Below are 24,400 nucleotides of genomic sequence, written 5' to 3'. Positions count from 1 at the left end.
ATGAGGTACAAACACAAAACTGAAGGATCCCAGTGCAAAAGTTCATTTGGTCTTGAGTCAAAATCTACTTTCCTGTGCTTTCTACTCACTGATAAATACAAGGAGTGGGAGTGTCTCCTTCCCCATGACAGGGGCTCTGTAGCTGGGGTCCGTTCTCCCTGCCCCCAGCTCTTCGGTATCTCTCCATCTCCTATGAGGTCCTTAGGAAGGTGTCCTAGGCCCCTTCTGAGCTGGTCCCAAGTGGGTTCACCCTCCAACTTCATATCTTGCACCTCCCTGGCTTGTCCTGGCTTCTCAAGGCACACAGAGCTCTTTGTAGTTACCAGAAGGTGCTTTGTGCTCTCTGCCTTTGCATGTGCTGTTCCCTCTGCCTGGTACACCTGTTCCACCTTCTTCCCGAGCTGGCTGAGCCCAGGTGCCACCTCCTCAGGGAAGCCCCCTCACCCCCAGGCTGTGGAGGGTCTGCACCCTCACTGGACTCTTCAAGTGCAGTGGAGGCATCTTTTTTACGCCTTGACACTCAGCATGACATTTGCCTGAGTGAATGCACAGACTGTACTGCTGAGTTGGAGTCCCACAGAGCCTCCAGGTCACTGTGTGGGCAGCTGAAAGTCACTCACAAATTTCCAGGGCAATTTGCTATTGGAAGGTTGGTGTAGCCCCTTTTCCTGATGTTTGGGTTTTCTTGATACGGAGTTATCCCCTCACACCCCCCAGCTTCCCTTTCCTTATGCTTAAATATCAACCACCACTTCTCTCTTCCTCGCTCACCTCTGGGGTGGGTTTCCCAGCTTTTCCCTCTCTGGGCCTCATTGTCCTTCTATAACACGGGGACAGTAACATCTGGCTGGTGCCCTTCACAGTCCAGCTGGATAACAGGAAAGATAACATATGTGCCTGAGCGGCTTTATAAACCAGGTGAAGGCTGGTAGTTGATGCCTTCTACTCAGATACTGTGCAACCTTGTGCAAAGTGTTAACCTCCCTGGGCCCTAGCCACCTTGCCTGCAAATTCTTACAGTCCCAACCACCCGTGACTCAACTTGTTGGCCCACAGGAGGGGAGCACAAAGAGGACTCGGGCTGGAGTTCGTCGGATGCCCGGCGGGAAAGTGGCTCAGGGCCTTCTGTGGACACCCTCTCGCCAGCCAGCCTGCCCTGGCCCCTGGGGAGCTCCCAGCTGGGCAGGTTGGGCAGCGGTGCCCCGGGCCCGCGCTCTGTCTCCGTATCAGCTCTGCCTGCCTCGGACTCCCCTGCCCCTGGCCCCAGTGAGGGCCTTGTAGACACCTATATCCCCCTGCATGCTGGAGGCCGGCTGACCCCCCGTGCCCTGCAGAGCTTTATCACCCCCCCAACCACGCCCCAGCTGCGACGGCACACCAAGCTGAAGCCACCGCGGACGCCGCCCCCACCCAGTCGCAAGGTCTTCCAGCTGCTGCCCAGTTTCCCCACACTCACCCGGAGCAAGTCCCACGAGTCTCAGCTGGGGAACCGCATAGACGAGGTCTCCCCCATGAGGTGAGTGTTCCTGCCAGGGCAGGTGCTTAATTTGCTGTCTCCTGAAAGTTTTGACTCTGGTTTTCTCATTATAAAGGTAATGTAGGCTCCATTTTAAAAGGACAAATAAAATCAATCAACATAGAAATGTGCATAGTGAAAAACGAAAGGTACCCCCATCTTTCAGTCCACTCCCCAGACTACCTTACCAGTTTGGGCTGAATCCTACTCGATTTTCTGTGTACACATGCACAAATGAAATGATGCCACGTATCAGTCAGAATAAGACTGGGTTATGCTGCAGTAACACGAACCCCTGATCTCTGGGTCTTAAAACAGATTTTCTGCGCATGCTACCAGCCCTTCATGAATCAGCCTCATTACAGGACCCAGGCTGCTGGAACAGCCACTGTCCAGAACACTGTCTAAAACACGCCACTGTGACAAAGGGAAAAGAATCTTAGACATTACACACTAGCAGATCAATGCTCTTTCCTGAAAATTCCACTTGCCATTCCCAGGCCCACCTAAGCAAAGGAACCAAGAAATGTAATTCTCCCATGTGCCCAGCAAAGGAGAACCAGAATATCTGGCTGGAATTTCTAGTGATTATAATGTACATTATACACTATAATGTATAATGATTACCAAATACCAGGCACTCTCTTCTAGAACATATTTTTTAAACTCACCGTGGTATCTCTGAGAACTTCATGTCAGTACACCTTGAAATACCTTATTTTATTTATAAAAAATGTTGATCTAAGTATTTTAAGTAGGTAATAACAGTCACATGGTCCAGAATACAAAAGCTTTGTAGCTCATGTGGTTTGTTTCGGGGGGGTGTCTGCAGTATGAAGTCACCCCTACTGTTTTCCTCAGCCACCCAGTTCCCCTAGTAGGAGCCAACCAGGCTGTCCGTTTTGTATTTATAATTATTCAAACTACCTCATCTTTTTAACTTGTTCATATCATTCCATTGCACAGTTTAACTCTTCCCTTCTTGATGAACATTAACTCATCATTTTCTACACAAAAATCGCCCTTTTCAATATACCCATGCAGGCAGGGCAGAAGGAAGGTGGGAGTTTTCACCGGGTGCTTCTTACTGTCTTCTGCCTCTGAGGGTTGGTGCACCTGGCTTCTCTCCTGACTTGTGCACCCCTTTTCTGGTCTTGGGAAGGCTTGTTCCCCTTGTCCCAGAGCAGGCTGTCTTGGGCCCCTTATGGGATGGACCCTGGACGTCTCTGATGGTTCTGAGTGTGTCACCCAAGGAGAGAAAGCCATGCTGGAACCTACCCTGCCACTCCCCATCAGGCTGTCCTGCCGGGGCGTGGATCCTCCCTCAGGGACAGGTGACTTCCTTCCCTCTGGATCCTCTTCTCTCAGAGAGCGTGGTGATGACCACCACATGGATGCATGGACGTGGGCTGATCGAGGGCATCTCGTGGGAAAAGCCCAGTGCATCTGTTTTCTCATTTCCTCCTGAAAATAGCATCAGGAGGACTCTGCCGTCATGCTGGGTTCTGGGCAGAGAACAATGCCTCAGGCAGATGATACCACTTTTCAGATCCCTCTGAGCTGGTCCCCACCACCAGAAGTAGCATGAGCACTGACATGGGTGCTCAGGCCACCTCACTGCCCGTGGTGAGTGGGTGCCCGCTGCATCCCTGAGAGAACAGCAGCCCTGGGTAGGCGTTGCTGGGGGCTTGTCCCCACCGGGCCCTCCTCAGTGGCAGTGGGGCCACCTCTCTGCTCTCACAGCTCTTCTCTGTGCCCTCTGCCCTCTTCCTTTCTGGCAGACTGGCCCCTTCTGCTACCTGGACCCCGAGCCCCCTTCCTCCCGGAGCCCTAGGCAGGGCTCCCCGCTTACAGGCACACGACATTGGGAGATTCTGCAAGCCTCTCTGTCTCCTCAGCTGTGAGCTCTACCCTGCTGGGTGGCGGGAGGCTCAGAGAGGCTGATGTGTGAAAGTGCACAGCACAGGGTGTGACATTAGTGGGGGGCCCAGGGAGGGCACTTCCCGCCCTTCCATTAGGAAATGTCCTCTCAGTCACTCAGCCAGCCTGGCCCCACAGCCCAGGTCTCAAGGCCCTCTGAGCACTTTGCCCACCCCCTCCTGAGGGGTGACATTCTGGGGAACACCTTGAGCCAACATAGTGACAGTCCTGCTTTCTGTCTTTTTGTCTCTTGCGGTTTGGTAAGAGTGATTCATTTTCATCCCCTCTGGCACCCAGGAGTCGTGTTTGTGTCATTGTCCCCATCAAGAGTGGATTCCTTTGACCCTCTGTTAGTCCACTTGGCCTTTCCTTTGCCCAGAAGCAGAGGTGTTGAGACCGCCTCAGCAGATAGTGCTGACAGGTGGCCTTAGGATGACAGGGCGGCCTCAGCCCAGCCAGCAGCTGCTCTTTGCGGAGCAGGGACCTTGAGAGCATCACATCTGCGGGCAGTTCTTGCAGCGGGCCCTGTCTGCACCTTGCCGTCCCCAGGTGACCTCTGGTAGTGGGTGCTGGCCCACCAAGGTAACGCAGTGCTCCCAGGAGGGAGGCACCATCTGCCTGGTGCAGGTGGACATTGGCCATCTGCAGAACCCAGCTGATGTCTCAGGACCCCTCCCTTCAGGAGAGGGATACCCTCAGAGGTAGGAACGCAGCTCAGCTGTGGATGAGGCCCTGAGAGGCTGGAGGGTGCAGATGCCCCCTGAGGAGGAGAGAGGAAGCCCAGGCAGCCTCACACCCCCTTTTCCACCCCTCTGCGTCCAGGGTGGGAGCTGGGACTTGCACATGGTTGTGCTGGGGAGCCTCTCTTCCTGAGACAAAGCAGAAGGAAACAGCAATGCCTCTGGGGCCTGTTTTTAATTGTCTCAGTGGAAATGCAGAGATGTCTGGTTTTTGCCTGAGCAAAAGAGCAATTTATTTTTGTACTATGCTGAGCTGGCTAAGCAGAGGGATGAGGCTGTCGGCAGGGTCTCAGAGATGAGGACAAGGATAGCAGACAGTAAGTGGCTGTGCCAAGAGGCAGCTGGCTGTGGGACCACAGGGAGGCATGGAGTGAGGAAGGAGGGAGGCTATACTTCCGTGTCTCAGGGCCCTTGAGAGAGCCCAGTGCCCACACCCTGTGACAGCCTGGCCCTGTCGTCTTCCCCATTGCAGTAGTAATGCAGGGACCATAGCTTGTTGGGAAGGGCGGACAAGGCCTTCAGCACCAGTGTTCGGCTAGGTCAGCGGCAGTCAGAGCTCGCCCACATACCATCTCACTTCCCTCCTAGCCCCTGCCTGTGACAGACATTACGAATCAACCACAGGCTGCCGTGTGTTCAGACGTAGGTGGTTGAAATCTTGTTTTCCCATAGTCTTTCTCTAAAGCCGGCAGGCTATCACCTTTTAGACCCATGTATTTTGATGGCCTCAGCTGCTGGCTGGGGTGGGGTGGGCCTCAGGAAGGAGTTGGATGAGCCAGCCCCACGACAGGGCACCAGAGAGAGGTGCCAGTGGTATGACTGGGCTCCCTGTCATCAGAGGGCGGCAGAGGGCCTTCTGGATGCAGTCAGACTCCCCTTGGGGGGCAGGAGTCAGTGCATCCAGCGCCCTCCCCTCGTGGTTGAGTATGCGGTATTTGGCTTTAAGTGAACCATCATTTAATGAGCATGGCTGTGTGCCAGACCAGAACCTAGGGCCCAGGGAGGGTGCAGGGCCCTTCTTGGGGTGGTTGAGGTGAGGACAGGGCCACAGCGGCTGACTCAGGGGACACGAGATGGCCACGGGCCCCTTGAGCACTGGGCTCCTGACCTTTCTGGGTTACAGGTCCCTTTGATAATCAAATAAAAGTCTAGACCCTCTTTCCAGGGAAAAGCAACAACATTCTGCTTACCCGTCCCCAGGGTTCCCTGACCCCCGAGGCCCATGCCTGCGTCAGGTGGACCCCCTGCTCTGGGCGGAGATACGCAGTGCAGAAGGAGTGTGGGAAGGAGGGGAGGAGAGAGCTGGACATGTGGGCTGCCGGGGGAGAGATTGTTCCCAGCTGCTCCTCGCTGCCCACCCTGTAAGGCCACAAACACTGGGGACACCTCTTCTTATCAGGAAGCCCAGGACTAGAAGAGGGAGTCCGGGGTGCCCTCCAGGAAGGCAGGCAGAAGGCGCATCTCAAAGCTCATGAGCCGAGACTACCCCGGGGCTCAGGCTGGGCACCTGTGTGGGCACGGTAAAGCTGCACCTTGGCCTCACTCTACCTGCCAAGGTCTAGCAATGGTGGCCCTCAGAGAAAAATTCTCCAGGTGCTTCTGGATGGAAAGGTACTGGATGTGCTACTTGGCTAACCAGCTTCAGACCCTCTGCCAAGCATCAGGTAGCTTTTACCCACATAACAAGAGGTGACCCAGATTGAGCCCTCAAACAGTTATGGCCTTTAGGTGCGTCCATGAGGGTGTATGAGAGGGAGGTGTGTGGACACGTCTGTCCTCACCTTTGCTTTGCTTCCTGCCTCTCAAGCCTGCTTTCCACCGAAGCTAGAAACCACATGAGGACATTCCTGAACCATCTGCAGAGGCTGGGAAGGAGGGGAGTCCCCTTAGTCCAGCCTGGCCTGTCCCTATTTTGATAGATGCAGGTTCAGGAAACCTCTCTCCACCCTGCAGTATCCACACCCCTCTAGCCCGTGAACTCTGAATCAGGTCATAGGCCCAGCTGCCTGGCAGGGCTTCCTCAGCCTACCCCACCTGGCCTCTTTCCCTGCAGATCTCCCACACGGATCCCCACAGATGGTACGAAGGGACATTGGGCTGCCGGTGACTCACAGGTAGGCCTGGCTGGGCCGGGCAGGGCATAGAGCTGGGTTGGGACCCCCACATGCAGAGCCCCCACTGAGGGGTCGCTCTTCACCACCAGTGGGAAGTCTGCCTTGATCCCTGTCTCACAGAGCTCTCTGCCTCTGGTCAGTCTGTCCATCACCTCTGTGGACACAGCCCTGCACCCACCTGCAGCCCCACCCCTCCTTGGGTCTCTTCCTCACTCTGCTGAGGAAGAACACAGGTCCCAGGAGAAACAGGGTCACAGTCTTGGGGGAAGAGGAGCCAAGAGCTTCCTCCCAGTCTGGCATGATATCATGTGGTCCTAACAACTGTCACATCAGAGTCCCGTGGAGCTTGTTCGACACTCCAGACTCCCAGGCCCCGTCTGTCAGGTGCCCTGCCTGGCAGTCAAGATTTCCAACAACCTCCAGGGACTCCGGTGCTTACGCATGTTGGCTTATGCATGATGCGGGCCCATGACAGGGACCGTCCAGAGGGCTTGGCTTCAGTGCTTGTCAGGCTGGCGTGTGCTGCAAACAGCAGGTCTGGGTGTAGCATCATCATCTCTGATGACTGGCAGGACCTTGTCTGTGCTCTGGGGTCCCGGTTAGAGGCTACTGTGCACACAACAGGCCGTGCTTGTCAAGCGCGCTCCTACCTGCCAGGGCCCTCATTGCCCCAGGAGTAGGCTGATCTGGGATTCCTGCCCAGAGGGCAAGACCCGGCTCTGGCTCTGAGGGGCTGAGCAATTTGCCAGAGGTCATGCTGCCAGTAAGACAGTCCTTGAGCCCACTGGCTGGTGGCCAGGCACCTCTGGAGCCTTGTCAGGGCTGGGATGCCTATACCCCAGAGCCCCTGGGGTGGAGAGTCCCCAGCACCACAGACAACCAGGGAAAGCCCTGTGAGTGAAGGTCTGAGAGCCTCCCTTGGCCCCATACCAAGGTGCTCAGTGCAGCTTCCCAGGGCCAACGCGAGAGCTGTTGAGAGCAGGATCTTCCAAGACGGGAGCACAGTAAAGCTTCACCTTGGCCTCACTCTACCTGCCAAGATTTAGCGATGGTGGCTCTCAGACCAAAATTCTCCAGGTGCTTCTGGGGAAAGGTACCTAATGTGCTACTTGGCTAACCAGCTTCAGACCCTCCACCAAGAATCAGACAGCTTTTACTCACATAGCAAGAGGTGACCCGATTGAGTCCTCAAAAACGTATGGCCTTTGGGTGCATCCATGAGGGCATGTGAGAGGGAGGTATGTGGACACGTCTGTCTCTGCACTCATCCCCCATGAGCTGCATGCCCGTTGGCAGCAATCTCTCCAAGCCTCAGTTTCCCCAATTACAAATGGGAGTTCCGGCCCTGTCATGAGGACACAATGGGGTGGTGTGCATCTGGGCTCACTTGCCCAGCCGAGGGGAGTGCTTGGTATCTAACCACAGGCTCTAGCCCAGGAGAGGCTGATGTGATCTGAGTGACAGGAGGATTGGCAGGTGCTGCATTCCATTTGTCTCGGCTGCCCCCCGGGGTGTTTGAGGCTGTGCAGCCTGCCCCAAAGTATTTCCTGCTTCCTGCCCCAGGGGGCAGCTCTTTGCAGAGGCTGCCCTCCCAGTGGACAGGGATGGACCCTTGCCTGGTCTGGGAAGGCTTTTACCTCCATTCAACACCCCCTCCCTAGCACCTGCCCTTTCCCAGGCCCAGACCTGACTGTCATTTTGCCCTGTTTTCAAGATTTCCTCATGGAGATCATCTCAGATACCACTGAGCTGCTCCCCTTACCCCAGGTGTTCACATGAGAGGACAGTAAAACCCAGAGAGTGAGACAGAGAATGCGGATGCCAGGGAAATGGGATCAGGGCTCCTTAAAAGGCCTGCTGCTAAACCCCCAAGCTCCCATCGTGACTGGGTACAGACAGTAATTTCATGAGCCTTTTCCACATTCCAGGCCCTGCACATTTACGCAGCACACATGTATCCTCCCGAGTCCCAGTGAGGTTTGACCCCAGAGCCTTGTGCCCTGCCTCAATGGTCTTTCTATCCCCGTGTCCTGCCTCAGGGGTCTGTCTTGCCCTGTGTCCTGCCTCGGGTCTGTCTTACAGAGAAGCTATGCAGCTCTGAGTTCAGAGACCTGAGGTCTGGCCCCCGCTGAGCAGTATCCCAGTTCAGGAAAGTGGGCTAACCTCTCAGAGCTGGTGTCCCTGACTGTGTACTAAGAATCCTGGACCTGCCTAACTCCCAGGGGTGGTTGTCAGATTGGAATTTGTGAATGCATTACAAACGGCTCCCCAATACTGTTGCTGTTTGTTCTGCGGTTACTGTGATGGCACTGTGCTTATAAAAACCTTTTCAATGTGGTCTTTGTGTCCTTAGGCACTCCCCACCTTATGGACTCACCTCGGGCTTTTTCTCTGAAGGATACCACCCACTCAAGCACCATCCTTCCTTTCAATCCACCTTTTGTATTTTAGTATGACTTAAATTTTTATTTCGTTTGAATTGAAATACTTTCATGCGTTCAAAATTCAAGAGGTAAAAAAGCATACATACAGAGAAAGCTTCCCCGCCCCCCTGCTGCCATCCCCAGCCCCTTTGATCTCCCTGTAGGCAGATCTTGATATTTGCATACAAGCAAATACATATGTATATTCTTCCAGCTCCTTTTTTGTTTTCACACAAATACTGCATATATTACACACACAGTTTTATCGTTTGCTTTTCCTTCTTAAAACGGAGGCATAACGAATGTATACAGAGCTAAGTGCACAAATGGATTTTTACATGTGTATGCACCCATGTCTACCACCCAGAAATACACAGAGCATTCAGGCACCCTAGATAGTTGCCTTTGGTCCTCTCCAGTTGATAGAGCCATCACCCAGAGGTGACTATTCACTCGTCATCATAAGTTAGCTTTTCCTATAAGTGAACTTCATGTAAATGAAATCATACAACATTGTACCTATTTCCCTGACATAATTTGGAGATCATTCCATAGTTGCATAAAAAGAGCTTCCTTGCTTTATTTTCTGGCCGCATGGTGTTCATTCATGTGTGGATGGACCCTACTTTGCGTAATCAGTTAAAAATCAGCTAAACAACGTGGGACGTTTTCCAGTCTTCCACTGCTGCAAACGTGCTGCAGCGTGTAACCTGTCCACACAGCATCTGACACCTGTATGGCTACCTGTTGGATAAATTCCCTAGACTGGAATTGCTCAGTATGCACCCTTGTAATTTTGATGACTGTTGCCAGATTGCCTGCCAGGGAGCTGGCACCAGTGGCCACAGCTGTTCTGAGATTTTGACAAAGGTGACTTTGTGGCTGGGATATCTGAATGCCTGGGGAGAGCAGTGGCCCCTCTCTGGGTGTGGGCCTTCCCTGGGAGAGGGGGCCTGGGGCTCTGGGATAGAACCAAGTCTCCAGGTTTCCCTGGGACGGTGTGGGAACACTTCTCTGCCTGGCTCTGGTCTCCCAGCCCACAGGAGCATTTTTGTGTGTCCCCCCTGTAGGTTCTCCACCAAGTCCTGGCTGTCGCAGGTCTGCCATGTGTGCCAGAAGAGCATGATGTTTGGGGTGAAATGCAAGCATTGCAGGTGATGAGGAAGGGGGGAAGGCTGGGGGAGAGGGGCAAATACCACACCTAACAGTCCTGCTCCTTGGTTCTTGGCTTTAGGCTAAATCAGAGTTTGAAGGAACTCATTTGAGAGTTCCTAATCCTGCTATTCGGAATCCCACTCAGTATCGCAGGGAGTAATCAGCCCTCACTGGGGAGATTGAGGAAGCACCACGCAAGGCATTCCCAGAAGAAGGGAATAGTTGAGGTGGGTTTTGAAGGATTCATAGAAGTTTACAAGGTGGACCAAGGAGAAAAGAGAATTCCAGACCAGGGGAGCATCTTGTATAAAGACAGGGGGATTGGGAGGACTGTTCCAGAAACTGTAAGTGGTTCTGAAGCTCAACTTTACATTTTAGTATAAAGGGTAGGGAAATGGGGGCAGGCAATGGTAAGAATCAAGAAGACGGCTCATGCTACTTACAGAGGAGGGAGAGTAAGGGGAGAATGTAGATTCTATACAACCCTACCTTTTCTGCACCATTGTCCATTTCTGATAGGAGGAAAGGGCAAGGATAGGGAATAATGGAAGCAGAGCCTGTACCCTGCTGTCTGGCTGCCCTCACCTTAAAGGATGGACCTGGAGTCTCTGCTCCTGGCCTTCTTTGCCCCTGCATTGCTGTGTGACCTGGGACAAAGTGCTTGCCCTTTCTGGGCCTCACTTTTGTCATTTATAATCAGGGAAAATGATTCCAGGTCTGGAATCTGAGCTAGTGGGCAGGAAGAATTTGGGCTCCCCGCAGACTGGAGGTGATGGGTCTCCTGTGTATCAGTTGCATAAATTGTGTTTTCCTGATGACTCTCCTGACCATCAAAAAGATGCCAGAATTTTCTCACCAATCTAGGTCTTCTGTGGCTCCTGGGCATTTGGCTTTAAACTGGGACCTGCAGCTCCCTTCAAGTAATGCATTTCATACAGAGAGCACAGGGTGACCTCTGAGCCCCACACTGTCCTGCAACTGCAGTGTGAGGTTGGTGGGCCTCAGCAGGTAGCCTGTTTGGTGGATAAGAACCCCCAGATGTGGTGCAGCAGGCAGGAGCAGACTGAGAGCCCCGGCCCCAGCGGACCGCAGGCCACAGGGCCGGGCTGGACGGTAGCAGGGGGCAGTTTCTCGCATCCCCGGGATCCTTTGGTGATGCAAACCTTCCTTCTCCTTCTAATTCATCTTTTTTGTTTAGTTTAGATTTGTCTGGAGCTTTCTGAATGTGAATAGAGAGTCTCCTTTTCTTTGGAAAAGAGAAATAAGTGTGTGACCCACAACAGGTTAAAGTGGGAATAACCAGACCTGCCTTGCGGTGAAGATGGGGCACGGCAGTGGGGACAGGGCGATGCTCAGTGGCCAGGAGCCCTAGTGCTCTCGACAGGTGGAGTCCTGCACTCTGAAACAAATGTTTGTGGAGCACTTTGTGGAAATCAAGGCAGGCAGGAGCGAGTGGTGCTCAAAGCTGCCGAGCAATGCCCTTGCACCCCTGTGCATCCTGGGAGTACCTGGGCCAGCTCTGTGTGTGCTGACCCCACCTTCTTTCCCAGGTTGAAGTGTCATAACAAGTGCACAAAAGAAGCCCCCGCCTGTAGAATATCCTTCCTTCCACGTGAGTGTTCTACCCTTCTCTCCTCCGCCTTCTGTGTTTGGGGTGAATCTTCAGCTCTATCTGTGCCCTGCTGATCGTCCCCCCTCTTCTTAAGCAGTACCCAGGCTTCGGAGGACAGAATCTGTGCCCTCAGATATCAACACCCCAGTGGACAGAGCAGCAGAACCTCACTTTGGAACCCTCCCCAAGGCGCTGACAAAGAAGGTATGCTGGGTGGCCACCCGCAGCTGCTTCTTCTGGGAGCGCCCACCCGGGATTCCCTCCTGTACGGCACCCCTGGCCTGGGGGTCCCGCAGGGAAACATGGCACCGCAGTCCAGGATCCGTGGCCAGAGGGTGGCCTTCGGGGAGCCTATCGTTAGCCATTTCATACGCTTCAAATCACACTGATGTCCAAATCGTAGTTACGTGGCCATGACCCCTGTGCCCTCTTGACCTGATGTTTCCCGAGCACTTACTGTGAGTTGGGGACTTTCTCCATTGATGCTTTGTTTGTTCCTCACAATAGTTCTGAAGTCACCTATTGGTATTACCTCCATTTTACAGACGAGGAAACTGAGCATGGGGTCCCCTGTGAGTGGGATGCAGGTCCGGAGCAGGAGCCTCAGTGTCCACCCAGCCCCAAAGCCTGGGCCCTAGTCACAGTGTGGCACATATACCTTCAACAGTAATACATAAAAGTGCATTTCTTTCCATGACCAGGGGGCAGGCTTCTCTGCTAATGCAGACAGGCGACCTCTGCAGCCTGTGTCCCCAGGAGGGTCTGCACACCTGTCATGGTTGCATAAATTGTGGACACAAGTCGCCCATGCTCATGGCTTCAGATGGCAGTCCCCATGCTGGGGACCAGGCCTCCCCCGGGTCCACTGTGGGTGTGGCTGTGTGTCTTCAAGTGTGTTGTGTCCCAGCTCCAGACCAGGGCTTAGCAGGCACTTGCCACTCTGCTGAGGAGCATGTGGCTTTAGGGCTGGCCTTCAGTGGCTTGGGCCAGCCTGGGTGGCAGAGAGAAGAGAGACAAGTGGCCTGGTCAGTTAACACCAGGGACCCTGAAGATGCAGCTTCGCGAGCTGCTCCAGGAAGGTCCAGGCCCACCTCTCAGTTCAAGCACAGGAGGCCACTGCTCCAGACACGGCAACTCTCGTGGGCCCGCTTCTCCCCTGCCTCTCTCCACCTGTCATTGCGTTTCTGCTCTGCTGGGGGCGTTCCCACCAGGAATGGAGAGGCTGAGTGGGCAGGGGCAGGACCCACAGCCCTGAGTTCAAGTCCCTTCTTTCCCTTTCCTGCTTCTGTGAACTTGGAGAGTTCCTTCACCTCTCAGAGCCTCAGCTGCCTATTTTGTTAAGTGGGGATAATCTTTCATGGAGGGTTGTAAAGGTAATGAGATGATGTTCGTGCATGAACGTGCTTGTCAGGAGCAATTCCGTCTGGTCAACTAGTGCTTGTTGTCCAGCTGTCACTGAGAGGCACTGCTCCTCGGCAGGCACAGCAGCCTCTGATCTGCCACCCCCACCTAGCCAGCACATTTTTCTCGCCTGCCCTCTCCTCTCTGGCTACGCCAAGTGCACTGCCCATCCTATACCCCTCCCCACCCCCTTGCTCACGTCCTGTCACGAGCCCTGGCACGTTTGCTACTGCATTTCTGTGTGTGTGGATATCCTGCCCCCACCCCACCCTCCCGCCAGGTCTTCAGACCCCACTGAGAGTCGCTCCTGCGCAAGCCCCTCCTGCACGCACCCGTTAGCCCTCCACCTTCACGGTTCTTGGTGCTCCTGTCATCAGACAGGCTAACAGTGCCTGAGTTCTCACAGGTGCCAGGCATCGGCTGAGGGCTGTGCGTTTAACCCGTTTCTCTCCAAAGGCCACCCTCCCGGCTCCTTGCTCAGACAGGCTCTTGTGCCCACTGTTGCCCCACATGAAACACTCGTTTATACCATCCACCTCCTCAGGGAGGCCTTGCAGGGACACGGCCTAAGGGGCTTCCCTTCCCAGCAACCTGATGTCACATGTTGTCGTCACCTGCCTGCCTGGCTCCCCGTGTGGTGGGGGTGCCCAGGAGGGCAGGGCTGTGTTGTTCTGCTTCTGCCGGGTCCCTGCAGCCGCCTTGGAACCTGGCACACAGTAAGTGGTGAGGAAATGTCTGTATTGAATGGTGAGCAAATGAGCAACCTTATGAGGTGACAGCTGATACCCCTCTCTGTATAGATGACACACTGTGGCTCAGAAAGGTGGAGTGATGGTTCTCACTCGCACAGGTGCTAAGGGAGGGAGCTGGAATCCAGTTGGCCTCATAGCCACTCCCCCGGCCCCAGCTGGCCTGACCGCAGGGACAGGACGGAGGGTCTAGGTGCTTGGAGAGTGAGGGCTTAGTGGATGCAGCTCCCCCCCTGACTTTCACATGGCACCAGGCGGTGGCTGTCCCCGGCTGGTATGGCCCACTGGTGGCTTCGGTGGGTTCTAGAGTCAGCCTATTGAACCTAATTTGGCCCCAACTCTTTTGGCCAAGGAATTCACTCTTCCCCACTGAGGAATGGGGTTTGGGTCTAGGAAACACCAGTCAGGTTCAGGGTCCCACCCAATGTAGACTCCCCTCATAGTCCCCTCTCAGGTGGTCCTCTGGCCTTGCTCGGACCCAAACCACTAGGTGCAGAAGAGAGGGAGGAGCATTTCTGTGGTACCACTGTGTACCACACACTAAGTAAACACTTGTCAGAGTCTGAATTTAATTTCTTAAAAAACCCTTCCATGTGCCCAGCTCAGAGCCAGGCACTGGGTGTGAGATGAGCAGGCATGGCCCCTGCCCTCACAGGACACATGGCGTGCTGGGGGGGACAGTCTTCAGAAAACCGCCCAACGTGCCTGCAGTTGACAAACCTCAGCTCCAGTGCCCTGATGGGAAGTGCAGGAGCTGTGGGAAGATAGGAGGGACGTGGTCCCGGCAGGGCTCAGGGAAGGCTTCTAGGAGGAAAGCGTGTCTGAACTGAAGAAAGACGAGCAGGAGTCCTCTGGGGGCTGGGTGTTGAGGTGAGGGGCTCGGTGCCATCCTTCCCTCAGATGTCAGACCCGTAACACGTCAGTGTCCCCGTGTTCAGTGGGGGCCGGCAGGGCAGCGGCCGTCCCCCCCCACTGCGGTGTCTCTGGCCCTGCAGGAGCACCCCCCAGCCATGAACCACCTGGACTCCAGCAGCAACCCGTCCTCCACCACGTCCTCCACGCCCTCCTCGCCGGCGCCCTTCCCGACATCGTCCAACCCGCCCAGCGCCACCACACCACCCAACCCCTCGCCCAGCCAGCGGGACGGCAGGTTCAGCTTCCCAGGTACCGCGCCTCGGGGCTTTCTCAGATCCTCAGGGACGGAGTCACACCCCAGCACGTCAAACACTGTCACCACTAAGAGCAGGGGGCCAGGCACTGTGCTGAGCCCAAGTACACTGAAGTATTTAAACGTGGTAACAGCTCTGTGGCAGATGGTGCTATTGCACCCATTTGACAGATGGGAACACTGAGGTTCCAAGAAAGGAGGTGGCTCACCCTGCGCTGTATAGCATGTAAGCGGCAAAGCCAGGATCAAAGCAAGTCAGCCTGATGTAGAGCATGGGTTCTTGATGTGGTCCCCATGCTGCCCTCCCATGCATGGGGTGGCTTCTCTTGGGTGTTGTTCACTCACTTGGGCTTCCGAACTCCCTGGAAGCATGTCAGGCAGCACAGGGAGCCAGGGCAGACCCAGAAGGGCTGGGAGAGAGAATCCGGGGCTCTGCCACTTACCCAGTCTGTGATCTGGACAAGCTGCCCAAGGGGGAGCGTTCATTCCCTTTTCCATAAAGCAGGAGACCACGTGAAGTTGGAGTTCGGGTTACCCCCCCTATGTGGATGACAACAGGGAGCCCCACAGGGGAGGGTTTGCTGGGGCAGACAGGAGCCAGAGCTGACTTCTAATGCCACCTCCGCCCAGCTGCTGCCTGGGCCTGAAGAGCCAGGAGCCCCCACCTGTCCACGGAGCAGGGCGAGATCCACTCGCCCATTTCAGGGCTGAGCCACAGCCGCGGCCTGCCTGGCAGCTCCTCGCAGTCAGCCTCAGTCCTTGGTGTATTTCAGCTGGCAGCCCGGAGGAAGGAGCAGCCTCTGTGCCCCAGTGTGCCCTGGGCCCAGGCCTCACTGCCAGCTCCGGCTGAGGAGTCCAAGTCCGGCTCACCTGCCGCAGGGCCCTAGGGCTCCAGGCCTAGGAGGACAGGCACAGCTCTGGCTTGGCTGTGACCACATGCAGCCGGCAGAGGCCTGGCAGCCTCTCTGGGCCCATCTCCCCTGAGTTCCAGGGACTTTTTGGAGGTGGTGAGAGATTGTTTTTGTAGGAATCTTTTTTCTCCTTTGTCTACCTTTTGCCTTAATGCACACATGGCTGAGTATCTCCTGCATCACCCAAGCACACCCACCCACGATGACCCATTTGATTAACTGCTTCTCCCATTATGCTCTGTCATTATGCTCTGAAACTGAGCCTTTTGCTAAACCTCCTAGTTCGGATTTTTACCAAAGGAAGGGCCTGTTTGAAAAACAATAGCCATAGAAAAAGTTTGTTTTGGAATGTCAGCCAGAGCCTCTCAGCTTCCCTTAATGGCACCAAGCTGGGCCATCACTGTCCCCTGCACAGGGCACTCCCTCTCTCCAGGATGTATTATCTCTTTGGTCAGAGCAGCACCAGGGGCTGGGCTGGCCCAGCAGTTAACCCAGGGATGGAACAACTCCTACCATCCACCCACCTGTACTGTGCAGGAGCATTTCAGCTTATCTTTGAGGATAAAAATGGAGAAAGGTTTTTGTACCCCCTTTTTATAATAGGACAATTGGAGGGGGTAGCCAACTTCCCAAGGTCCCAGAGCCCCTTGTAAGTGGTAGAACTGAGGTTAGAAGTGTGCTGTGTCAGAGTCCAGATCCCCAGCATGCCCCGTTCAGTTGCTCTTAAGAGAGGGTTTGTTTGTTTTTCATGGTGAGGTCAAGTTGCTGAGACCTCAGCACCTCTGGGGGTGACTGTGGAGCTGAGGAGGACCCTGCCTCTACACACAGCACAGTTAAATGTTTCTAGAATCACTGTTTTTCTCCCCATTGTTTTTCGACCTCCTGGGTTCCTGTACATTGCAGAGAGGTGGGCCTGGGAGTTGAACAGAATTGTCGGGGGCTCAGCAGCCAGGTGAACCCCAGTCCTCCAGCGCTATCCCCATTACTCCTGGGGGCTCCTGCCAGCACCCATTTACTCCTGGCTCTTTTTCTCCTTCCTGCATGCATTGCTGTGTCCTGGCCAAGCCCACCTGGGGCAGGCTGCACCCCCACACCCAGTAACCAGCCCCTCTCTCCAGAGCCCTTGCCTGTGCGCCTGCCTCCCCTGCTTCATTTGCGGTTCTGTGTGTGTGACTCACCTCCTCTTCTGTTTAAAGCTGCCTGCTTCATTCATCATAGACAGCAGTTTATCTTTCCAGGTGAGTCCTTTGCATGGTTCCACTAACTGTCCTTTGCCATGACCCACCCTGCACAGCCCCCTGGGCACCTGTCCCTGGGCACCTCAGAGGTGCTCTAGGCTCATGCCCACCTACTTAGAGAGCCAACTGTTTGTGGAGGCTGGGTAAGAGGGCAGGGAAAGTAGCCTTGAGGAGGGCCCTTCACAGGGGAAGTGCCTTGGCTAGCTTGGCATCCATCCTGTCTAGCCTCTTGCACAGAGATTGCAGGCAACTTGTCCAGGGTCACACAGCCAGGAGGTGGCAGAAACCCAGTTCGCAGAGCAGGAGGAGACACTTTGCTGTTGCCTTACAAGCGTCTGTCACAGTACCTTCCCCTGCATCATGACAAGGAAGCTGCTAATGTATCTTACAGAAGGGGACACCAGTTTGGGAAGGTCTGCAGGCTCCACTTTACTCAGTGGGCTTCACCTTCCCGAGCCTTACTGCGCAGTGCCATCTGCTGGCAACGGTTGGAAGTGCATCTTCATTTTTGAAAGGGTAAAGGAAATCTTTTAGTCTGGTAAGACAATTCCATTGATTCTCTTTCACAAAAGTTGTTTTGCACACCCACTGTGTGCCAGCCTTTGAATTTATCCATATTCCTGCTCCTGTGGAGTTTATATATTTAGTCCTTATTTCCCTAGCTGAAGGTGACAAGCATTAGTATAATTTCTCTTTAACTTTAATTCTTAATTTAGCCATATGCAGGTTCCACGTATTGTAGGCAGAGTGTAACTAATTGGTTTTGTCCTTGCTTAAACAGATGTGTCTTGAAGTCGTGGTGTTTTGGTTAGCCCGTGCTTTTCTATTCCCTATTATGTGAGTGACTTGGAGTATTTGTTAAGTTCACCCAAGACCATCCATATGGCATTGCCCAGGCGTGTGCAGGCTGGCAGGGGCCTGGGACTTGCCCTGAAGAGCTGCCTCTGGATTCACACCCATTTTGTTTCAGTTCCCCTCCAAGAGCCTCCCCGGGTTACTAGCTCTTGGACGCTATATAGGAGAGTACACAGAAGCATTGGGGAAACATAGTTCTTCTTCCAGAAGGATCTGTCTTGCTCTAAAGATATGTTGGGAGGGGAGGAGGGCTGGATTTTGGATCAGAATGAAAGATACACTCTTAATGTCGAAGGAAAAGTCTGAGGCTTCAGAGACACTTGCCCTTCCACTTGGGGTATTTCTCTGCAGCCCACACGCCTGCCCCCAACTGTATGCATGCTCATCTTTTGTGGAAACCACAGCGTTGGATGGGTAGAAACGTCAGGCCTCCCTGCCCCTGGTGGTGTGTGGGCACGATGTGGTGGTGTCAGGGGGAGGCCTTCGCAGAGGCTTCCAGGGCCCAGGACCCCCTGGAAATTATGCGCAGGATGTCGGGTGCCTAAGAAGGCCCACAGCTCTATCAGATTCTCCAACCCTGAGGTCCCAGAGCTGATGAGAACCTCGGATTCAGATGACCTGTAGGGGGCAGCCGGGGAGAAAGCCCTACCTGGGAGTTGAGGGAGATTTGCTGGCCAAGTGGGGAGGCTTTTTGTCCTAGAAGGCAGGGAGAGGCTGCTGACAGCCCGATCCACTGCCACCTCTAGTCTCTCTCCTTTTGCTGAAAAAAGAGGATGGGGTAAAGGGGCCCACCCAGCCCTGGGGCTGCCAGCCTCCTTAGAGGGACCAGAGAGAACAGGAGGAGGCAGGCAGTGAGGTAGCCATGGAAGGTTTCGCCTGTAAAATGTTGGTTCCACACTGGGCTGACCATTGTCTGGTGTTCCCCAGACATGGAACTTTTACTGCTAAAATGAGGAAAGCCGCAGGCTTAAGGACCAGCTGCCCAGTCTTGGGGCCCCCTGAGGTGTGGGCTGTGCATCTCTGCCTCTCCCTTGAGAGATGCTTCACCAGTGACCCAAGTCTTGAACTGAGGGGTGGGACCTCTGGCTCCAACCAGAAATTCCCAGCAGCCATGCCAGGTACCAAGTGCCACTAACCAGGCACCTTGGGGCCTGCCTTCACCCCCTGCTGGCCTGAGAGAGGGAGTAGCAGTACTTTGAAGGGTTGTTTCTGCCTCTGGGCAGAGGGTCTGGCCCACATGTCCAGGAAATAATACCCGGTTTGCTTTACCACATGCTTCTGGGGGCAGTTGGGCCACAGGGGAATGGTGTTAACTGAGGTGTCCTCATGTAGTTGGAGTCTCTCCCTGGGACAGAGCCGTGTGGCAAAGCCAAGTGCAGTAGGGGGCCGCGTCCAGGTTCCCTTTCAGGAGTAGAAGTGGCCTGGAGAGTGTCCCTTCCCTGCGTGTTTCCCTGCTGGGTTTACAAGGTAGCACCCTGTGCGGGGAGTGGGAAGAGGGTCTCATGCTGTGTGTTTGCTTTTTGTTTCCTCCAGACATTTCAGCATTTCCACAGGCAGCCCCACACCCTGATGCAGCGGTGGTACCCAGTAGGCATCCTGTGCTGTGCCCCCTTCCCTGGGGAATAATTACAGCTGGGCCCACATCCCTGACTCCCTCCCTTCCCCACCTGTAAGTCTCTGATGTCCCACTCGAGACATTGTCATGAACCTGGGACAGCCAGGTGGGACATTCCTCGGGCTAGTTGACCCTCTGGAGCAGTGAAGTCAGCCAGAAGGGTCTTATTTGCCTCCTCTCAGTGCATTCAACATTGGGTGGGGTTGTAGTGAACCTGGAGCTGTCCCGTGACCCAGGAGGGGCAGGCAAAGGGCACTCAGAGGAAACTGCTAGAAATAGTTCCTGTGTTGGGAGCCCCCTCTCTGTGTCAGGCCATGCTGAGCACTGGACTCACACTCCCTCAGGAAGTAGTATCAAAGCCATTCTCAACATGCAGATGAGAAAGCCGTCTCAGAGAAGTTAAGAAATGTCAAAGTCACCTAGCTAGGAAATGACAGTCAGTTCACAAGTAGATTTTCAGGCGCTATGCGTGTGCTCGGCACCTATGGGTGTCAGCTTTGAAAGGTCTTTGGTAGTTACTGCTCACCCCTCACCCCTGCCCCACCCTCAGGTTAGTCTGGAGAAGGCCAAGGCCAGAGAACAGAAGACTTTGTTCTCAGCCTTCTGACTGTTTACACAGCACCCAGGCTGCCTTTCCCCTGCCAAGCAGGTCAGAGTAAGGATCCAGGCCTGGTGGCCCTTACTCAGACCTCTCCCAGGGAGTTCCCTGCCCAGCTAAGAGGAGCGGCCCACCCTCAGGGTCTCCTTCACAAACCCTGTTTTACTCTTAGGCTCACTGACCAACCAACAGCAGACATGTCGGAGGATCATGGAGCAGAGGTAAGTAGGGGTGGTGTGCTCCACAGATAAAGCCTGCACTCTCCTCTCTCTGCCCATCTCAGCATGTGGGAATGTGTGGGCACCTGTCTGGCCAGGGCCTCTCAGGTGCCTTCTGCAGCAGGCATGGGCAGATGTGTGTGGGCAAGTAAGAACAATATGCAATACAACAATGCCACATTCCTTTTGCTTTTCTGCTCTGAGCAAAAGCAGGTTCTTAATTCCCAGAGGCCTGGACCCCAGTCTGGGAGGTGCTAGTTGAGTCAGTCTGCATTGAGGGTGAGGCATCTGTATGTTACCAAAGCTCCCCTAGTGATTCTGATTGTAACAGGGCCACGAACCACTGTCTTGACCCTTGAACCAAAGTGTCAACTGAGCCTGGCTCCCTGCGGTACAGTGTGGTTCAGAGGATGTTAGCAGACTGGTTTAGTCCTCTCCAGAGTAAGGTCAGAAACTGTGTTACATAAAAGAATACCCAGAAAGGATGAATGCAGTTAAATTCTTCTATGCAACACTCTTCTCCAGCCAATGAATGACACTCACGGGTAGACCTCAGAGCGCCAAGGGAAGGTCAAACGCCATATTTTGCAGATGAGAACATTGAGGGCCTGCGTTGCTAATGACCTGCTCACTGTCCGCAGCAAGCCAGCACAGAGCTCGGTGGAACCCGGTCTTCTGACCCTTTTCTCCTGCCTTTCCTGGCCTGGGCTCTCGGAAAGGGAAGCTGGCTGAGCCCAAATCCGCTGCCCTTCTCCATTCCTGCCTCCTCTCCCTCCAGGCCGAGGAGCCCGAGGCCAATAAGTCGGAGGCAGAAGACGACGAAGATGAGGTGGACGACTTGCCGAGCCCCCGCCGGCCGTGGAGGGGCCCCATCTCTCGCAAGGCCAGCCAGACCAGCGTGTACCTGCAGGAGTGGGACATCCCCTTTGAGCAGGTGGAACTGGGCGAGCCCATTGGGCAGGGCCGCTGGGGCCGGGTGCACCGTGGCCACTGGCACGGCGAGGTGGCCATCCGCCTGCTGGAGATGGACGGCCACAACCAGGACCACCTGAAGCTGTTTAAGAAAGAAGTGATGAACTACCGGCAGACGCGGCATGAGAATGTGGTGCTCTTCATGGGGGCCTGCATGAACCCCCCCCACCTGGCCATCATCACCAGGTAATCCAGCCCCCAGGCTTCTCAGGGGCCCTGTTGTTGGGGCCACTCCCTGGAGGGCATGGACGTTTCAATGTGGGGGGCACAAAGAAGAAAAACAAAAGTGGGATATCGTTTCCCCATTGTATATAACCCCTTGGGCCTTAAAAAAAAAAAACAAATAAAATAATACCTAAGGATAGAAAAAATTCAAATGTTTCAGAAAGGTACAAAATGAAAACCTGTCACCTCCCACCCCAATTGGGTGCTTCTCCCTGAAAGTGGATACTGGAAACACTTCCTTATCATGCCTTCCATTAAAATAAAGGCATTTATATATACCCATATTTTTAGAACTGTTTATTTCTTTGTAAAAATACACAGCAAAGATCTTACTGGCTCGCACCTTGCCATCTTCACTTGAGTGCAGGTCTGAGGTCCATGCTATTCTTTTGAACACCTGCACAGAATTCCTGCCAGTGGATGTGCTGGCATTCGTTTAACAACAGCTCTAGGGTGGTGGGGAGGGAAGGCTTCCTTTGTGGCATCTGTCAATTCCTGTGGTGTAAATACTCCCACCACAGCTTGATTTCAAGTGACCCATATGATGTCACTGCAAGTAGAGTGGAATTAGGGAGCGGGTCACATAACTGGGCTCTGGGTTGTCTCTCTCAGGCCAAGCATTGGCCATCCCCTAATTTTTTAACCAGTCCTCTTTTGCTGGACACTGTCAAGTATGTGTGCTGGGCGTATGTAATGTTTTCACATACACCATTTCCACTCCAGAAAGGGTTCACCACTGTCCCCTCCCAACATCAGTGTATGAGCGCCCCCCGCTCCAGCCCAGCAGCAGGGGCTGTGAAACTGAAACACGTTTGGCCCTGGCATTGAAAAAATTGTTGCATATTTACTTCTAAAATCGGGGAAAGCAATATGAGGTTAGTGAAGAGATTTTGTAGTGAATGTGAAATCTCAAGAAGAAACTAAAAGTCACTTTAATCTCAACAGCCAGGAGAACCCTCATTAATATTCTGTTGACATTTGCCATGCTTGTACCCTGTGCTTTGGAACAGCTTTCTCCTCACACTATATTTCCTAAGTAAAAATTAATTTCCATTTATCTTGTTTATCAGAGACATAACCACCCACCAGAACTCTTGAGCAGTGTTGAGATCACAGGTCACAAAATTCCAGCCCAAGGCATGACAGCATGATGCTCATGGAGCCTTGCTGCGGCTGCACCAGCTCAGCAGCCCCCAGGATCCCAGACCCCATCACTGTCCACCTTCTGTCTCTCATCCACTCAGTTGCATGAGAGATGGGAGACTGCTTCAAGGGAATACATATAATAAAATAGGAAAGCATTCATTCACAAAAACTTCAACGTTCTAGATATGCTTAGGGGCCTGGAACACAGATAAGGAACCATCGGCTGATATTCCAGACCCCTCGCCCTATTCTCAAAATCTCTGCAGCTCCAAGAATCTTATCTCCTTGGAGACAGTTTGTAAACACCAGCCCCTTCCTTGGATGATTTCAGTCAGCTGCTCCCAGGAACCAGGGAATGAGCCACACATTCTCTTTGGGTCCTTCCTCACCCTGGGGTTTAGGAGTCAGTGCAGGTGGAGACCCCTACCCAGGTCATTATGTGTCCACCAACATATGAATGGATAAAGAAAATGTGGTATATACATACAACAGAATATTACTCAGCTTTGAAAAAGAAGGAAATTCTGTAATGTACTATATAATATGGATGAACCAGAAGGAAATTATGCTAAGTGAAAAAAGACAGTCACAAAAAGACAAATACTGCATAATACCACTTACATGAGGTACTGAGAGTTGCTAAAATAATAAAGGCAGAAATTATAATGGTGTTTGCCAGGGCCTAGGAGCAGAGCAGAATGGCGAGTTAGTGTTTAATGGGTACAGCATTTTAGTTTTACAAGATGCTATGACTTCTGTGGGTGGATGGTGGTGATGATTGCACAGCAGTGTGAATGTACTTCAAACCACTGAACTGGACACTTAAAAATGGTTAAGATGGAAATAAATGAAAACAACAACACAAAGCCCCAACTTCTGGGGGACGCAGCAAAAGCAGTCTTAAGAGGAAAGTATATAGCAATCAAGGCATATTTAAAGAAGGAAGAACAAACCCAAACGGATACTCTAACGTCACAATTATCAAAATAGGAAAAAGAAGAACAAATGAGGCCTAAAGTCAGCAGAAGGAGGGACATAATAAAGATCAGAGAAGAAATAAATAAAATTGAGAAGAATAAAACAATAGCAAAAATCAATGAAACCAAGAGCTGTTACTTTGAGAAAATAAACAAAATAGATAAGCCTCTAGCCAGACTTATTAAGAGAAAAAGAGAGTCAACACACATCAACAGAATCAGAAACGAGAAAGGAAACATCACAACGGACCCCACAGAAATACAAAGAATTATTAGAGAATACTATGAAAACCTATATGCTAACAAGCTGGAAAACCTAGAAGAAATGGACAACTTCCTAGAAAAATACAACCTTCCAAGACTGACCAAGGAAGAAACACAAAATCTAAACAAACCAATTACAAGCAAAGAAATTGAGGTGGTAATCAAAAAACTACCCAGAACAAAACCCCCGGGCCAGATGGATTTACCTCGGAATTTTATCAGACATACAGAGAAGATATAATACCCATTCTCCTTAAAGTTTCCCAAAAAATAGAAGAGGAGGGAATACTCCCAAACTCATTCTATGAAGCCAACATCACCCTAATACCAAAACCAGGCAAAGACCCCACCAAAAAAGAAAATTACAAACCAATATCCCTGATGAATGTAGACACAAAAGTGCTCAACAAAATATTAGCAAACCAGGTTCAAAAATACATCAAAAGGATCATACACCATGACCAAGTGGGATTCATCCCAGGGATGCAAGGATGGTACAACATCTGAAAATCCATCAACATCATCCACCACATAAACAAAAAGAAGGACAAAAACCACATGATTATCTCCATAGATGCTGAAA

The 24,400-nt window shown here is 53.0% G+C and overlaps 1 protein-coding gene across 1 annotated transcript in view; it reads left to right on the top strand.

Annotated features, from left to right (window-relative positions):
• Positions 1-22,360, top strand: part of LOC118919519 (kinase suppressor of Ras 1) — a 107,750-nt gene extending 85,390 nt beyond the window's left edge. The window contains 12 exon segments of the mRNA XM_057499493.1: positions 1,057-1,516; positions 3,094-3,142; positions 3,298-3,416; positions 4,022-4,137; positions 6,230-6,290; positions 9,784-9,867; positions 11,419-11,480; positions 11,578-11,684; positions 14,626-14,794; positions 16,906-16,947; positions 19,336-19,472; positions 21,012-22,360. Coding sequence (XP_057355476.1) covers positions 1,057-1,516; positions 3,094-3,142; positions 3,298-3,416; positions 4,022-4,137; positions 6,230-6,290; positions 9,784-9,867; positions 11,419-11,480; positions 11,578-11,684; positions 14,626-14,794; positions 16,906-16,947; positions 19,336-19,472; positions 21,012-21,395 — 1,790 coding nt within the window. The 3' untranslated portion in view covers positions 21,396-22,360.
• The last annotated feature ends 2,040 nt before the right edge of the window (positions 22,361-24,400 follow it).

This window comes from Manis pentadactyla, chromosome 4, assembly GCF_030020395.1.
Source record: "Manis pentadactyla isolate mManPen7 chromosome 4, mManPen7.hap1, whole genome shotgun sequence".
NCBI classification, from domain to species: domain Eukaryota; kingdom Metazoa; phylum Chordata; class Mammalia; order Pholidota; family Manidae; genus Manis; species Manis pentadactyla.
This window is presented reverse-complemented; position numbering and strand designations above follow the sequence as displayed.